The sequence below is a fragment of the Sceloporus occidentalis genome, unplaced genomic scaffold (genome assembly GCF_023333645.1).
Source record: "Sceloporus occidentalis isolate IW3139 unplaced genomic scaffold, rSceOcc1.0.p SCAF_61, whole genome shotgun sequence".
NCBI lineage: Eukaryota > Metazoa > Chordata > Lepidosauria > Squamata > Phrynosomatidae > Sceloporus > Sceloporus occidentalis.
Window position 1 is genome coordinate 2,107,416 of NW_028317041.1, and position 19,069 is coordinate 2,126,484.

A 19,069-nucleotide genomic window follows, 5' to 3' on the forward strand; every position below is an offset into this window, starting at 1 on the left:
TTTAGGTTTTAAGGCTAGTGAAGGAATCTAAATGGAAAGTTGGTGGCTAGGAAGGACACTTCAAAAGATGGTCCTTTACTGTAAAAAAAAAAACAAAAAAAAACAATTTAAGAAAACACAGAGAGAAAAACATGCTGTATAACTTTTGATTAAAAGGTTGTGTGAGGTATATAAATCATCCCCCTATGGAGGTCTAAATTAGATCTAACATTCCTTTTCAAATCACACGGATTGACAGGAGACATATACCATATTTCCTTTCATAAAACACTAAGACACAGCTATTTAGCAGCTGTCCAAAATTTGTTTATCTCTTTCATTTGCTGCCTTGATAGGACTCTCTTGTTCTATACAATCAGATATATTACTGGAGGCAACACATTTAATGACAGTGCATTGATAATTTATGAACAATCATACCAAATTTTAATCTTCATAATTTTTCTTCTTTTATTAACAACATGAGCTTACTGTGCCAGTCCCATGCTGCTTCACATAATCCGACAATGAATAAATAGCAGTGAAAGACAGCAAAAGACACTCGGAAGGAGGTCACAGAAGAAGCAGTAGTACCTACCACAGGAACAGCCTCCTTGATTTTTAGGAACTGCCTCAAGAAAGACAAAGCCTCCACTGTGGAGATTGCCCAGACATAGAAATATGTAGAAATGTGGATCACTTCACTCCTTTGATTGGTCCTCTAGAGTGCAAAGTTTAATACGGGAGCACATTCCTTCTTCTTCTTATTATTCGTATATTATTCGTATTATTTCTTCGTTTAAACACACAGTAAAATTGCACACCTAGTACGGTTAAGCGTTTAAGCGTGGAGGGGAAGAATTTAGGATGTCTGTGCATAAGCATTATGTTTTACTTAATCGTTTATCTAATCTTCTCAAGTTACATAATGGGGGTCTCTTAACAAAACACAGGCAGGGGGTTATAGATTGAAAAAGCATAAAGCATATCTGGGGTGCAGAGTGGCAAATCTATAAGTAAGGTGCATTATGAATTAAGGGGGGCGGGACGTAAATTGGCTATTGGTTTTCCAAATTTCTTGTTGTATATAACCTATACTAAACTGCGTAACAGATACCAAAAATGTTAAAATACATGTATTCCTGTTCATTAGATAAAAACACTGTTTTATCATTCCACTAATATGTATTTTGTCTTTAAAAAAATACATTTTTCTTTAAAATAGCACCAAACTTTTAGGGTGCAGCCTATATACGGTATATATTGGCATTTTTTATGTTCTGATATTTGTGTTTACAGTGTAGAATTGTTATAGATACACATAATTTGACAGCAAATGAAAACCATTAGGTCCATCTAAGTCTACTGGCAACCTCAAACCTTCTTCAGTCCTTGGTTTTATATTAAGAATAGCCAGGTTAAAATGTTAATTATGTCTTAACTACTTCTGGTGAAAGGCCGTTCCACTTATCTACCACCTTCTCAGCTACACTACATCCATGCCCCTGCCTCTCGAGGTTTAGACTATAAACCCTTTTACTCCTTTTATGCATTTATTGGTATGGTTTTCTGTCCTATTTAGCCTCACAACAAAAGAAGGTATATTCTGTTAGCAATAACATGCATGTGTTACCTGAAGGGAAAAAAAATAAAGTGCTTATCTTTAGGTTAAACTGCAGTCCATTTTTCATGGCACTTTTTAAAACAATTTTTTAAAGCAATCGTGCGCTGGAGGTCTCAGACTCCCCATAACTCTTGTGCGAGCCAGCACTGGAGCTGGCTGATGGTGACAATTTAATTAGACACTCGGCTATCACGTGTCTTAAAGTGCATACGACAACCGAGCGACCAGGGTCGCTTTAAATATGTCTATCACATCCGTTGGGGGCATAACATCCTTTGATCTCCCTAACCATCCTATGACCTCCACTGCCCACAAAAGTGAGACAGGTCATAGGGACTGGCCTGCTTAAATCAGGACATTTGGAAGGTATGGTACAGTACAACACAAAAATGCCTCATCAATATTCTCTTTTCCCGCACCATTTTATTTTGAACTGCTCCACTTTTTTTCTATCCCTTCCAATGCTTCATATGACTGATTGTTGAAAAGCCTGAGGTCTGTTTATTTCAATGACCTTTGAATAATATTTTCCAATTTCTGTACCAAGAAAAATAATGTTGGGTATTAATAAATTCATCATTCTTTCACACATTCTGTGCTACAGAGCATTTACTAGTCATGACATATAAGAATGATTTTTTTCCCCTGCTGCTTCACCATCTTTCACTCATTAAGTCGACATTCTTTAAAAATATCTATATTTCAAACACACTGCTGAAAGTAATACACTAAGCAGGGTTTGGAAGACTTTTTCTTGAAAATCCAAATTTTAATAAGCAGGGAAACTTCCAAGGCCATATTATCCAATTTAAACAGTGTATTGTCACAGGAATCAGGAACAGAATCTACTTCACTTTAATCATAATGAAAAATAGTAAATGCATGTAGGGAATAACCACTAGGTCAATTTATTTCACTTGTGTTTGATACTTGATGGATAAACGTGCATGATTTTGTTTTGTACAATCTGACATTAGTATACATATGTAATTAAAACCTAAGCAAATGTTTGAATAATTATATATATATATATATATATATATATATATATATATATATATATATATATATATATATATATATATATTCTGACACTTCTTTACACCAAAAGGTGACTCCAAAGGCTTTAGCATGTCTTACACAAGTCTTCATTCTGCCTATGATTTGCGTATCTCTACTTCTCGCTGCTTGGGCATGGATGATTTGATTGTAGTAAGGCTAATATGAGGAGAAGATATGGTTTATTTTCAGGAGATAGTTTGAATACTTCCCTGAACTGGGAGTTTTTTGTGTTTAAGGTTGGAATTACTATGGGAGAGAATATGGTAGGGAATTCTAGAGAATAGGAGCACCACGTTAAATCTTGGATAAGCTTGTCTCATTGTCCCTCAACCTCATGATATATTGTAAGATCAAGAGAATGACCCTCTTCTCCTTCTGTTTTAGTATGTCTCAACATATATTAATACTATTAGTGATTTTGTATGTGTTTAATTTTAATGTCATTTGTTAATATGCGCTGTCCTATTGTAATAGAATTACAGAATCTGCTGACAGGGGTGCTTCAAATGTTAACCACCCTACTTTGTGACAGGACAACCCGACAAACAGTTTTGTGGGAGAGAGACCTGCATATGTGGACACATTCCCAATGAACTAAAACACTGCATTTTTTCATACACACTACAATACAAATTTGTTTTTATATGGTCCAAAAACCTTCCACGACCTTCTAGTCGGGACCATTCTGGGTCATCGATGGAAATGGACAATTTTCATTATAGACAAGAAAAAGTGTAAATAAAATCACCATGTTTAAGAAGTAAAAGTCCACAGATAAAAATGTCCTGCAAAAAGCAATTTGTTTTGCATTAATACCCCATACGCTGACCCTAAGTTCTGGAGGATCATTTGCACTCTGGGATTTCAGGATCTTACACGCTGCTCACTGAAACTTTAACTACTGTTTCAACAAGATTCTGAAATCCTTGCTATCCTGATTTAAGCTGAGAGCATCCTGATATATACATTGTTAGCCATTATATAGATCTTAATTTAAATCAAAATACAACTAGTTCACTGAGGAATATATAGATGTAAACCTCTCAGTAGCAATCATGGATTAAAAATTGTATAGCAAAAATTAAACTTTTTATTTTTTTTATGACTCGAGGTAACTAGCACTAAAAGATGCATTACCAATGAAATATGTAAAAAAAAAAACAACAAAAACCTAGATATATTTCTTACAATAAAATTTTTAATAAGCAGTGATAGATTTTTCTGTGATATGCCCACTTTGTATTTTGCTTGAATATCTGAAATGTCATTCTGATTATTTAAAATTGGCATTGGGAAAGCAGGATGTGACAGATTGTTATGTGTCTCACTCCTTTCACATTGATGCAGTTACAGAGCCTGTAATACTTGGACTGACAAACAATATGATTAAAAACCATGACAGATGGAATTCACATCACTTTAAAATATACATTAAAAGTCATTTAGAATAAGCCACAGGGTTATGGTAACTAAACAGCCAATGTTTCACACCACACATGCAAACTGACCAGTGTTCACTCCATTGTTGGCATTTCCAAGTCTATTTTATTGTAAGAATCTTTATGACAAAACAAGTGTAAGGGGCAGGAGTGACCTGCTATTTTTTTGTCCCGATCGCACAAAAATGCCAATATGAAGCTGCCTGTATTACTAAATGTGTGTATTGGCACCCTGACAGCACTGATTATGTGCAGTGCTTCATACCCACCTCCCCAATATTTGTTTGGCAGGAATGCAATCGGGGAAAGGCAAGGTTGCAATCAGGCCCAAGGAGCCACATTGTGCCCTCATGCTGCAACAGCCCAGACCTCCATGTTATAGCTCCCTGGGTTGGTCCACAGAGATCAGAGGATCTCCCCAACCAGACCAATATCTCTTCTGCCTACCAATGTGGGAGAACAGGGCAGCTCAGAGTGACAGTGCTCGAAAAGTGGGACTGTCCCACCAAAAAAGGGTCAATTAGGAGGCATGGTGCTTATGTGACAAGCTGAATATCAAACCTGGCTGCAAGCTCAGGGCATCTCGTTGGAACTGAGCTGGCCAGTTTTTTAATCCGTATTCAAACTTTCTAACCTGGGTTTATAATGCTGCATGGTCTGCCTTAGTGAATTAATCTCCACTTACTTTCTCTGTCATCCATAGTACTAGTGAATGTCTGAAAACATGCAAACCGGATATATGAATGATGCACTTTTTATTTATAATTAAGTGGTAAGGAAAAAACTCAATTTTGTAAACAAAAGGACAACAGCTTGCACTTCCATCTGTAAAAATGTAATTACATGTTATAAACAACTGCTGAATGTAGAACTACAAGTGTTTGGATTAAATTAAAAATATAGATTTTTTTATTAGTTTTTTTCTTACCAAGTCAATATATATATATTTTTTACTTTTTGTGTAAAAAGACAACCAGTGATGTTCCAAGTGCGATTCGGGCAGTTGGGACACCACATTTGTGTAAAGTAGTCAGGAGGACACTTTTTTCACCCTACTGCTTAATTCTTCTCATTACATTTGTCATTAAGTTTCACCTTAATTCAAAACTTTCTTACATTTAGTCACCCAAACTGATAGTCTTTCTGGTTCCTCACTACTCCTCAGTGCCATACAGAGGTTGTTTTTTCATTTAATAACTAAACTTTGCCATGTACACAACAGAATAACACTGAACTAAGAATATACTAGAGTAATTGGTCAATGCAGTGGCGTATTTATTGGGGTCACTGGCCTAGACCTGAGCCAGGGCAGCACCCTCATTTGTCCCCAGAACTACACAACAGAAGGCTCCTTCGTGACCTTTACTGGCCTTCTTTGTGCAGAGAAGATACTACAGAGGTTTGGTACGATAACTACCGCATTTGCTCGATTATAAGACGACCCCCCAAATCTGAATATTAATTTAGGAAAGAAAGAAAAAGATGACCCTATAGGAAAAAAGTTTTACCAGTAAATGTTAATTCATGTAAACTATTTTTTTTTAATAAAAGCTATAATTGAGAAAAATATTTTGGTTTTATTTCCTTCTATTTTCCAACCTGCCCCCCCCCAGTTATGTACATCTGCCCCAGAAATGCCTTATACCCCCTATATGCCACTGTGCCCCATGATATGCCTTTTAGCCCTCTAAATGCAACTGTGCCCCATGATATGCCTTTTAACCCTGTATGCCACTGTGCCCCATGATATGCCTTTTGACCCCCTATGTGCCACTCTGCCTCCAGAAATGCCTTATACCCCTATATTCCACTCTGGCATTAAGGGGGTTAAAAGGCATATTATGGGGCAGAGTGGCATATAGGGAGGTATAAGGCATTTCAGGAGGCAGAGTGGCGTATAGAGAGTTAAAAAGGCATTTCTGGAAGCAGAGTGGCATTAAGGGGGTTAAAAGGCATTTCATAGAACACTCTGCCTCCAGAAATGCCTTATGCCCCCCATTTAACACTCCCTCCCTCCTCCAAACTTACCAGTGCTTCTGACTCCCCTGTCATGTAGCCGGGGCACCGTGTAGATGTCTACGCGGGGGTTGTCTGCGTCCATCGCGCAGACCTTCCCCAACTGTCAGAGAGAATTCTGATCTCTGACAGCCGGGGAAGGTCTGCGCGATGGATGCAGACAACCCCCGCTGCTAGCCACACCTCCTCCCGGCTGCAGCGTAAGTTGTCTACGTGAATCGCTACACACCGAGGACTCAGAAGCACCGGTAAGTGGGGTGGGGGGGGGAGACAGGAGGATCCAGATCCCCTGCAGCTGCGGGGAATCTGGATCTTAGTCGTCTCATAGTCAGACCTATTTAAGGTCTGATTATAAGACAACCCCGATTATAAGACGAGGGGTATTTTTCAGAGCATTTTCTGAAAAAAAACCTCGTCTTATAATCGAGCAAATACGGTATGTTTTCCCTCTAACTGACTCAATGGCAGCCAGGCAGCTTCCATTAGGGTGACCACATCAGCCATGTTTTCCAAGACACATAATTGTTACACATTGCTGACCATCCCAGATAAAATGCTGCCCTGCAGTATGGGGAATGTATAACTGACTAGTTGGTTCCCTTCCATAAGTTTATACAGAAATATGTAAAAATGATGTGTGTCTTGGAAAACATGGCTGATGTGATCACCCTAGCTCTCATGTCCCCCCAACTGGCTGCCCTAAGCATAGGAAGCCTAAGCGAGAATAATTAGCTTGGTCTATAATAATATACAAATTGCAACTGAAAACGAGTGATTATACAAAATTTGGCATAACGTAATTTGAAACCACAAAACTTGTACATTGCTTTTATCCTATAGTTGCTGGTGTAATGAATATATATAAATAATTGCAAGAATACAACAGCACTGTACCTATCCAATATGACAACGATTAGGGAAATATATTGAAAGCCATCTCATAGAATAGACTGTGCATTACGTATGGTCTGATTTGTTATTCATAATTAGTTAAGTTGCTGAGATATAAGCTCTGATAGTGCCATTCTTTAACCCCATTTAGTTCTTGCTAAACTGCCTTCTTCAAACATCTTCTTCATGTCAAAATTTATACCGTACACGCAGTATATCTTTCTCTTAGAGTCTCTCAATGGCCCCATACAGCTCCAGGGAAGTGCGAGCCTCACTTATAATATGAAAAGTACGAGAGAGCATAAGGGAATATTTGTAGTAAATAGTCAAGTTAATTCTTCTAGAACCACAATGAAAACATAAAAACGCTACAGGCATAAAGTTTGCTGAGCGAGCTTAAAGCCAGCATTTTGTCTTATGATTAGGAGGGGGTATGAGATCAAGTGAAACTTTAGTACTGAATCAGTAAATATACCTTCAGCACGTGTTTGTTTTTTTTAAACTTTCCCTTTCACTGTGCGCAGAATTCATTTCTCCTTTTGTAGGATAATAAAGATACCTACTTGCACGGTTCATGCTTGCTATTTTTCTCATGTTTGAATGGTATACATTTTCAACTTAAAATATGGTTCACACAAAGCATTAGAGATGTTAAAATGCGACCCCACAAAACTTCCCAGAGTTGGCCTATTATAATGAATACTAAAGTATGTGAAATTAAACTATCCTTCAGTGGAATAGAGAAATACTGAGCACGTGTTTTCAGAGAGCAGTTATTGGGGTGAAATTATACCTATTGCAGGGGCTCCCAGATGAGACTTTACTAATTATTCCCGGAAATAAGGAAACCTACAAAAAAGTATTCCATGTTATGCCTCTTCTGCTCTTCTATTGAAGTATTATTAACTGCATTGCAAGCTTCCAGCTCGTGTGCTTCTGCTTAAAGCATTTATTGACCACATCTAGACCTTGTTGTATTTACCGTATTGGCTCGGATATAGGCCTCCCCCGTATATAGGCCGCACCCTAAAAGTTTGGTGTTTTTTTCTTTAAAAAAGCACCAAAAAAAACATGCTGCCACTCTGTCTCCCCCCCCCAAGATATGCTGCCACTGTCCTCCCTCCCCGAGATATGCTACCACTGTCCCCCCCCGAGATATGCTACCACTGTCCTCCCCCCCCGAGATATGCTGCCACTGTCCCCCCCCCCCCGAGATATGCTACCACTGTCCTCCCTCCCCGAGATATGCTGCCACTGTCCCCGCCCCCCCCCGGAATATGCTGCCACTGTCCTCCTCTGCCCCCCCCCCCCCGACTTACCGGAGCAGACTCCCGGGTGTCTTGCGGGGCCGGCGGGGGACATCTACGCAATACGCGTATACAACTTCCGGTGCCGGCACTCAGCGGATGTGCCGGCACCGGAAGTTGTATACGTGTATTGCGTAGATGTCCCCCGCCGGCCCCGCAAGACACTCGGGAGTCTGCTCCGGTAAGTCAGGGGGGCAGAGGTAAAACGCATCGTGCGGACGGTCCGCACGATGAGCTCAGACAACCTCCCGTGCTGGCACCCCCCCCCCCCGTGGAAAGTGCTGGCAGGGGAGGCTGTCTGAGCGTATCGGGGAGTAGGATGCAGGTCCCCTGCACCGCTGCGGGGGATCTGTATCCTAACCCCGCTGCCTGCCCGGCGCCCGGGACTGCATGTCCTGGGCGACGGGCGCTAGACCCCGAATATAGGCCGCACTATTGCTCGAATATATTGGCTCGAATATAGGCCGCACTTTTTTCCCCCACTTTAAGTCTTTAAAGTGGGGGAAAAAAGTGCGGCCTATATTCGAGCCAATACGGTAATTCTTGGTTACAAAATTCCAGCTCACATTCAGATGCCTGAGACCGTAGTCTTAACAGACCATTAAAGGCTGTCCACCCTGTTTCTGTATACATAATACATGTACGTAGAAATCTTATGAACTAAGCGATACCTACCATTAACTGAATAACCATCACCGACTAACTAGACCATTCTTAAGACAACCCTGTAGATGAGATCATCCCATTATGTGCTTTGGGGACCACACCACTATTTACATTTGCCAAAATACTTAGGTGTTTTCTGTAAGACTTTCATTCTATGTGAATTCTGCACAGTTTTGTTACATGATAACAGAACATTTAACAGAAGTTAAATAATAATGGTTTTTGAAAATGTAAGTTAAAACAAAGATATTCAGAAGTGACTTACTATTGTCAAGCTCCAAGCAGAGATTGTATACAGCAAGGGGTCTCTTGTTACGTTGTCTTCTTGACTGCCGTGGAGGGGCACTCGGAGGAGATATGGACATAGATAGCGGCTCTCCCACAGAGTCATCAGGAGGGTTACTAAATATCTGAAAGCGAGCATACAAAACACATTAATTATTTCCTCTTGGCAGGAACAGAAATGACACCAAAGTAAACCTTTATCAAAACTGGAACAAATTCAAGATGGCTACAGTTGAACATCCTAGACTCATAGGACATAATTACATTGTATTACTACTGAAAAAAACAACAACAAAAAAATAAACAAGCACATATCCACATCATGGTAGTAGCCACAGAAAGCTCAGCCGCAACATTTTTAAGTGCATCTTTGAAAAAATGTCTATCGCAATCAGTCTATTGCCTGGATATCAGAATCAGGAGTACCAGTGCAGCAGAGGAAAATATTAAAGCTCTTTGAACTGAGAACTTTAAGAGGAAAATATGGTTGTCTTTTTTTTTTCTAAAATGCTGTTTTGTCTTGCGTTGTTCCATTATACTTTATCTGCTCACAAACTATACTGTCCTGAAAGCTTATAGTCCCCTATGGATCTTTATCACTTTGCTCTAGCAGAAGCAACAAAGACCTGGCATGGCTGGGTTTCACAATGCAGAAAGATAAGCCCTTAGTTTGTTCATGTAGGAGACAGAAAGAAAAAGGCTAAGCATAAATATGTTTTTTGTCTTATTTTAATTAGTATTTGGTACAAAATTGAAAGTACATTTTATAAATAGCTAAAAAACACACTTTGGATTTCCTGAAGGTTATAAACATATCAGAAACAAACATTATGAAAAGGAATTATTGCTGACCCCTTCGCTGGCACACAGCCCTATAAATCAGACATACAGAACTATATATACCATCCATTATAACCCGTGCTTATAGATCTAGTATGTATCTGTGTATATCTGGTAGCACTAAACAAAATCAAACAAGATTAAAATAGATCAATGTTGAATGAAAATATTTAAGTTACACTAGTTACGTGATTAGACATTTTTGTTTCATTACTAGAGTAATGACATATTAAATAAGTAGACCTTTTACGGCCCATAGCCTTTAGCATATGCATCCTCAAAGCACGTGCATGCATAGAAGCAAAATAAAATACAATCTAGTAATTATTTATATAATTATTGCATTGCACAGAAAAACAACCATTGATAGTTTAAGCTTCCTGTAACTGTAATTTATGTTCTTATTTGTTTTTATTTGCGCATGCACCACTGCACCTTATACACTTGTCAATAACTAGATCTGAGGCATGGAACTCTGCTTTCCACAATATATATCTTGTTGCCTCTCACTGCTAAGAAACCGTAAATTCAAAATATTTATCACTTGAGGTCAAAGAATTTGCCTGCTAAGCTATTTTTTTTTATTTTTTTTGCTCATGCAAGTCATTTGTTTTGCTGGTAGAACACCACTGCCCTCTTATGTGTACTGCTCGGGATTCTACAAAGCAGGTCCGGCAGACCTTCCCTTGTCTCACCGTATTGTACTCTAAAACATGTGTCGTGTTGTTAGCTCAGTTCTTTGTTGGTTAAAAGGGACGCTCATCATATGCGCTTTTTTGCCGTGTCCATTTTGCAAATGCATTTGCTCTTTCCTCCATCCTCAGCAATCTTCTATGAACAAGATGTATTGGGCCAAACACATCTCCTTGCATGTAATATACTCATCTACAATAAACTCCAGCTGTGGCTCAGTGACCCCTGTGTGTAAGTGCAGCAAGCATTCCCATTGCTTTGAATGACAGTCCGTTCCTTTAAGCAACCAATCAGTGACAACAAATGTCAGTCCATGGAGTAGGAGGGCAGCTGTTGCAGCAGGGCTCCAACTTCTGCTTCAGTTACCGTAAGTTTTTTTCTTAACTTTTTTCTCATTTTGGAACAATGCATATTAAAGTACTCACAAAGCACCCCTGTGTGCCGGCATTGGGTAAAACATCCTGGTCCTCTGCACACAGTGAGGAAGCCTAAATGTGAGGTCCTGTGCAAATAGAGACACAGGTAAACACACTGGAAGGACATTGAAGGTCCAAAAACAGGTCCAAGTTTTTGGCACATCTCAGATCAAGATGGGTTTTTACTCCTTCCAAAAAGCAAAATGCAGCCCCAAAACATTGCACTACTGGAAATGTTATGTAAAGAATGCCTATATATGTCAAAAGTCATTTGATTTGATAACGTTAATTGTTAAAATAGTAACATATTACTTATTATTATGTGGTAAATATGTGGGATAGAAAAGCTTTGCCATGGCCTCCCCATTGCTTGAGCAAGAATGTGTCATTTTTCTATTAGATGTTTGTTTATACTATATTTAGAACCAATTAATAAATGGAAAGATGGCAGGGAATTGCAAAAGTTGGACGATATGATTTAGCTTCAGTAAGATCTCTTGGCTGCACCTTTACTAGAGGAACAATAAACAGGAACATCACACACATCCAAACTACCGCTCAAAAGTTTGGAGTCACTTAGAAATGTCTTTGGTTTTGAAAGAAAAGCAAATTTTGTCCCTTAAAAACAACCGGAAATGGAGCATAAATACAGTGCAGATGTTGTTAATGTACTATTGTAGCTGGAAACGAATGATTTTTACTGGAATATCTTCATAGGCATACAGAGGCCCTTTATCAGGAACCATTACTGTTGTGATCCAATGGTACCGTGTGCTCGCTAATCCAAGTTTATGATTTAAGAAACTAACCGATTATTAGAAAACACGTTAGCACAACTATCTGTTTTCATAGAGAAAAAAAATGACAATTCTAAACGATTCCAAACTTTTGGACAATAGTACGTTTTGAAGGATATCCATGTATGAAGCCTCCTAATCTCTCCTTAAAATTAAAAACTTGTATGGAACATGTACACGGTTCCTGTATGAGCAATACTGCTGTTTACCCCACTTTTTCAGATTAAAATGAATTCCCCAGTTACATAAATCCAATAGGTCTTCAAGTCATACAAAAATTCTATGAAATATGTTAATTCTGTAGGCTCCGAACTATTCGCCTATTGAGTAGGTAAGTAGTTATGACACATGTTGTTGGCATGGTAACAATAGAGATATTGTAAGGCTGACAATACAATGGCTTGGAATAACAGGCTTGCATGTCTGTCAAGGTCTTTACTTTGAATGATGGCCGTTATAGATTTTTCTTCGTAAAAATGTAAAACAATAAAATATAAACATATGCTGCAGGATAATGTAAAGAAGAGCAGTAGAATAAGTGTAGAATGCTGTGGGGTAGAAGTCATTTCAAGAGTCATCAGGCTACATAAGGCAGATAAGTCCAATAATATGGAAACATGTCAGTGACCACTGCTCTATTGAGGAATGTTTTTTATTTTATTTATTGTCCTGTGTCGTGGAGGAATTTATTTTCATTTTTTTAATTTTGAATTTAGTAATAAAGGTGAACTTCACTACCGCCCATGCTCCCTCTCGCTGCCTTCATTTGTAACAGTAATACACCTATATGCCTGTTTGGGACTTTGCCTGTTCTTTTTTTAAATTGATTTATATGATGGATTGGAAGCACAGTCCCCAGGAGGCTATGACTACTATAGGGAAGTTGCTACACTTTATTGAAAACATAAGGTAGATATATAACAAGTTCATTTTTTCTGGACATTCACATATTAACAAATAAATAAAATTGTGTGTTTTTACCGTACATAAGACAATATAGTATCTGTGAGGTCATAGCCCCCTTTCAGCTACATGTAAAATTGCATCTGAAATTTTACAACATACAGGAAACAATAAGGTTTATTTTACTTCTTGAGAGAAAAATTTGGCCATGGCTCAATACATTAAATCTGGTGTCACAAAGGACAAGCCGGAGGGTTGATATTGATGCGCACCGGCTCACTCCATCTTCCCACTTGATGACCTAAAAGAATGGATGCTGTCTGATGTTGCCAGTCAAGGATCTTTCTTCAAGAGATGGAGTCAAGATATCCACAGCTACTTCTGTCAACTCATTGGTGTACAATAGAATAGTATGTGGAACAGCATCATGCTCAAGTACGACCAGTCCACCGAAACACTCTATTCTTTCTTGAAATGTATTTCTGGGGCCATGTACAGAAATGTCCTGCAATGTCTTGTTGTCTGTGCAGCTCCAAAAACATACTCTGCAACAGGCTGCATCAAAGCAAGACATTCTTCGCCTTCAAGTCTGAAGAAATAACTCCATGGGTGTATGGAGGAACTGGATGCCACACACGATTTCTGCTGAATAAAAGTCAGTGCACCCTGTCCATATAAGACTCTATCCTTCCTCCAGGCATTTACACACAGGTCTCTGTCTGGAAGGCTGCATTTCCTTGGCACTGAAATTGGGTATTCCTAGCCACCTCGAGGATGTTCCTCTATTAAATTCAGGGGCTCCATGGCTTTCTTGCAGATCACTTTGACCTTCTATGAATGAATCCCTGCCTGGGACAGATGCCAACGTGACTTTTCCATAGTCCCCGTGTCCGAGCATAAAATTCAACTTATAATAGGACACAGACATGGAGAGAAGGCTCCAAAATCAGACCACTTCCATCCTTATATCTGTGTCTTTTCATGGGAACTTCCCCCCCCCCCCCCCCCGTGCCTGTAATCCCCAGGTGATTGTCTGGCCTTAGTTTCACCTGCTGTCCCAGATCCAGGGTGTTTTTTTTCTTAATTTCTACAGCTCTTCATCTGCCTGTGTTGGTTCTTTGGCATTTGGTTGTCTTTTTTTTTTACTCCAGATGTTCTCTTTTTCATTAACAGTACATCTTTTCTTCTCTCTCGCTCTCTCTCTTTGTCAAGTGCCCAACTGCACGGAAGGGAGATAAGTGGCCTGCAGCTATATAGCAGTCACGTCAGAATGACTAGTTGAAACACAATAAGAGTTTTCAGAAAATTATTTTAGTTTATTGACGGAGCAGTCGTCTGTCTATCATGTAACGTTACCTGAGTGTTTATATTTGGGCGGTGAATTTGCATGCAACACATAAACATCTTCATTCCAGATTAAAAAGAAAATGTGTAAAACCACATTTTAATTAATTTTAAATCTATATACCTTATAATAGAGAAACACCTTTTTAACTAAAACTTTTCAAATTATTGTATGGTGTCTGTCTTTATAGATATTTTGTAAATACATTTATATGCTCAACTATACAATTACTCAATATACAAAAATGAGGATGTTTTGTTTCAATGGGTATAGCCATTTAACTTGGCAGGAAACAGTGTTGCAAATACATGATATAATAAATCCATTTAAAAACATGGTTAGATTAAAATTCTATCTATTAACATATTTTATTTAAAAGGAGGAATGGGGGGGGGAGAATCGGTGCGGCTGAAGGCTCCGCCATTCTGCAAAATTTCTGCGAAAAATCTATATTTTTTATTTCCTTTTATTTGCCAACCTGCCCCCCCAGTTATGCACATCTGCCCCCAGGCTTGCCACTCTGCCCCCAGAAATGCCTTATACCCCCCTATTTGCCACTGTGCCCCATGATATGCCTTTTAACCCCCTATATGCCCCTCTGCCCCATGATATGCCTTATACCCCTATATGCCACTCTGGCATATAGGGGTTAAAAGGCATATCATGGGGCTGAGTGGCATATAGGGGGTTAAAATGCATATCATGGGGGTATATATACCGTATTTTTCGCTCTATAAGACGCACCTGCTGATAAGACGCACCTAGATTTTAGAGGAGAAAAAAAAGGAAAAAATATTTTGAGCTAAAAAATGGGCTATAAAAAAAGGACATCATCCTCCCGTCATGCCTGCACAGAAAAAAGCTGGTCAGACATGATGGGAAGTGTAGTTGGACTACAAGCGCCGTACTGCGCATGCGCCGGCGCCATACGTGACACGGCGCTTGCGTCAAATCCCCCCGTCCTCTCCATCCAGTCCGCCCTTAGCCGTCGCAACGGACCAGAGAAGAGGAGAGGCGGCGACAGAGGCGGCGGTCTCCAGATGAAGACCTCCCCTGGACGGCGAAGCGAGACAGAGACTGTCCGGGACACTTTTGGTGAGTACCGTATTGGCTCGGATATAGGCCGCCCCCGTATATAGGCCGCACCCTAAAAGTTTGGTGCTTTTTTAAAGAAAAAGTTTTTTTCTTTAAAAAAGCACCAAAAAACATACTGCCACTCTGCCCCCCCCGCCCCCCGAGATATGCTACCACTGTCCTCCCTCCCCGAGATACGCTGCCACTGTCCTCCCTCCCCGAGATACACTGCCACTGTCCTCCCTCCCCGAGATATACTACCACTGTCCTCCCTCCCCGAGATACGCTGCCACTGTCCCCCTCTGCCCCCCCCTCCCCAACTTACCGGAGCAGACTCCCGGGTGTCTTGCGGGGCCGGCGGGGGACATCTACGCAATACAACTTCCGGTGCGGCACATCCGGCACCGGAAGTTGTATTGCGTAGACGTCCCCCGCCGACCCCGCAAGACACCCGGGAGTCTGCTCCGGTAAGTCCGCGGGGGGTGCAGAGGTAAAACGCATCCGCACGATGCGCTTAGACAACCTCCCGTGCCGGCACCCCCCCCCCCGTGGGAAGTGCTGGCAGGGGAGGCTGTCTGAGCGTATCGGGGAGTAGGATGCAGGTCCCCTGCACCGCTGCGGGGGATCTGTATCCTAACCCCGCTGCCTGCCCGGCGCCCGGGACTGCATGTCCCGGGCGTCGGGCGCTAGACCCCGAATATAGGCCGCACCCCCACTTTAAAGTCTTAAAGTGGGGGGAAAAAGTGCGGCCTATATTCGAGCCAATACGGTATATCGTTGCCCCCCCCCCCTCCCTGCCTGCATCTTCGCTCCATAAGACGCGGCTGATTTTTCATCCTACTTTGGGAGGAAAAAAACTGCGTCTTATGGAGCGAAAAATACGGTGTATATATATATATATATATATATATATATATATATATATATATATAACTGCTAACAGCAATCACACTCCTATCAAGCCAAGGCAGCCAGTACATGCTGGAACCTGGGGATGATAGTAGTGGGATTACAGCCTCCCTATGCCATGCTACCACCACCACCCCCCTTACACATCCATGCTATCACACACACACTCATTCAAACATTTAAATACTCATTCATTCCATTAATCACACATACTTCACACATTAATCACAAAAACCCTCCCCCACCCCCTTACCTGAACTGCAGATCTCCCACTCGCAGACTTCTGCAGGGGCCCGGCTGTGCGAGCAACTTCTCTGGCCCCGCCCCCAGAGGAAGGAGGGGGGAGGCAGAGTTATGTGACACTCTAGCTTCCTGTTCTCCTGCAGCTAGTAGGAGCGACGCTGCTCGCGACCAAAGCCCGGTAAGCAGCCTGGCCCCAGCAGAATGAGGTCTGATTAGAAGACGACCTCGATTATAAGACGAGGGGTATTTTTCAGAGCATTTGCTCTGGAAAAAACCTCGTCTTATAATCGAGCAAATAAGGTATATACACAGTATGTACAGGACGAAAGTGTATTTTACCTTCTTATGATTTTCTATCAGGATTTCCACCACAATATTCTGAAACTTCAAATCCATAATGCCTGCGACGGTTTCCTCTTGAGGCCTCATTAATGTCGGACCAAACACAACACCAAGATTAGCGACAGTCATCAAATTCTGCTTGGCATGTTTTGAAACACTAAATAAAGGAAAATCAGGAAAATGTCAAATTATTAGCCCACTGATATGCCCATATACAAGTAATGAATGGTTTTCACACAACTTAAAAGATAAGGGTGCCTTTATTCTGCACTGTTCAAAAAACACATAGCATCAATAGTAACTGGGGCAAATTAAGGGTAAGGCCTGGAAGAATGCTAAATTTAAAGAAAATTCAGTTGGCCCCGGTGTGTATACTGAAAACTTTGACCGAGAACTGAGTTTTTTTATCTTAATAATAAACCTATTATGGGGGTCTGGTAAGGAACAGAAGTCCGTATTTATTTAGTTTTTAAAACTAGCATACAAAATACAACAGTTAATCTATAACAGACAAAAGTGGTGCATCCACCCAGGATTTACAGAATCCCAGTATGTCAGTTATAACAATAGTAAAATGTATACAGAAAAATGGTAGTGCACAACCTAAAAAGCATAAAAGGCATATATATTCAGATTACCAGGTTGCTGCTAGAATAATCACCAAAACGTACACAAAACAAGGCAAGAATTCAGCACATACCCAGCGAACATTCAAAAACCACCTAAGGCTTAAATATAGGGGGTTCCGTCACACTATATGGCCATATTGTGTAATGGAATCTACAATAATTATACTTTAGGTGTTATTTTGAATGGTATTTGCTGGGTATGCTCTGAATTCTTGCCTTGTTTTGTTTAGTTATATCAATATATGGGTTGTATAATCAGGGGTAGGCACCAACATCGCTCATGGCGGACAATTTAATGATGCTCCATGGACCTTCACAGACCTTGCCATATACACTTTGCCCATCCCTGTGTAAAATCCAATGGGCTCCTTAGAAGTATTTTTGTAACTGGATTATTTTTTGAGGTTTATTAATGTTTGTTACATATGGAATCAGATAGATGCTTACGTGGCTAAATGCTTGATGAGAATATCCAACATTTCTCTGTTCTTATCAGGAAGTTTATAAATTAAAAAGTGAATGGCGTTCACCCTGGATTCTGGGCTCCCACTTTCTGCAGAAATAAAAGATTAAGTTACAAGTGTTTCTTCTGCATAACTGGTGTAAATCTCGTGTACAAATCATGCACTCCACACTGCACTCTATTCCCTACACTAAACATCAAACAGGCACCAAAGCAATGAAGAATACCCTATAGCCCATAATGGAAAAATGTAATGACGGTCAAACTGCATAAAGCTCACTCTGTGTTCCACGATGCCCACCAATTTTGGTTGCTTGAAGCAGTCAAACACTGCCAGCAAAGCACTCCTATTGAACTCAATATTATGCCCGCAGAAAAGTGATCATCAGAGTCAAATTCTGAAAGAGACTGGAGCCGGAGGACAGGGAAATGCACTTGCAAACGTAGTTATAGATAACACTCATCATCTGCATTAAAGTGCCTATGAGGACAGTATCTCTGTCTCTCTTACCCAAATACCGGTGTGAAATGTAGCATGAAAAAAAAATACATAGCCTTGCATTCTAGTTCAGTATGACTACAGGCAAATACACTGCTCCAAATGCTTTAAACTCATTGAATAGTGTTGCAGAATACGACGGCCCTATATAAATCAATACATCATAATAACTTGCAAGAGCTGCCATATTTGTAGCTTCACATTATGGTTACAGATTTTCTTCTGGATGGGGCGGGAGCTGTATATGTCAATAAATTATATAAGCCGCTACCAGCAACAGCTTTCGATAGTTTAATGAACTCATCACAATTAAAAGTGTAACGTCAGTTGAAAACAGGTGGCTTAATGTGAGCTCCAGCACATGGTAAGTTGAAATAATGATGGAGAACCGCATTAAAAGGGGTAATATCTCTTACACTGTAGCAGACGCTGTTCATTATTCTGTACACATCACTTTCTAGCTTCTCGCTGCTGAAATGTGTCCAGGTCAGTAAGCAAGATAATTTCATTATTGAAATGCCTAACGTTCCCAAGGAAAAAACCAACTAAAGGCGGAAAACAGAATGTTTTGTTTTCTACATACATAAACACATCTTTGTTGGAAATGAGTTTGAAGTTCAAATAATTACCTGTTAATAGTCAAGTCA

General features: G+C 40.2%; 1 protein-coding gene across 1 annotated transcript in view; it reads right to left on the reverse strand.

Annotated features, from left to right (window-relative positions):
- The window catches only part of LOC149287399 (rho GTPase-activating protein 10-like), a 106,768-nt gene that overhangs the window by 19,918 nt on the left and 67,781 nt on the right, over window positions 1–19,069 (reverse strand). The window contains exons 17-19 of the mRNA XM_089492873.1: window positions 17,908–18,013; window positions 16,829–16,988; window positions 9,250–9,394 (exon numbers count right to left, since the gene is read on the reverse strand). Of these exons, the coding sequence (XP_089348999.1) occupies window positions 9,250–9,394; window positions 16,829–16,988; window positions 17,908–18,013 (411 nt within the window). The remainder of the gene's footprint in view (window positions 1–9,249; window positions 9,395–16,828; window positions 16,989–17,907; window positions 18,014–19,069) is intronic.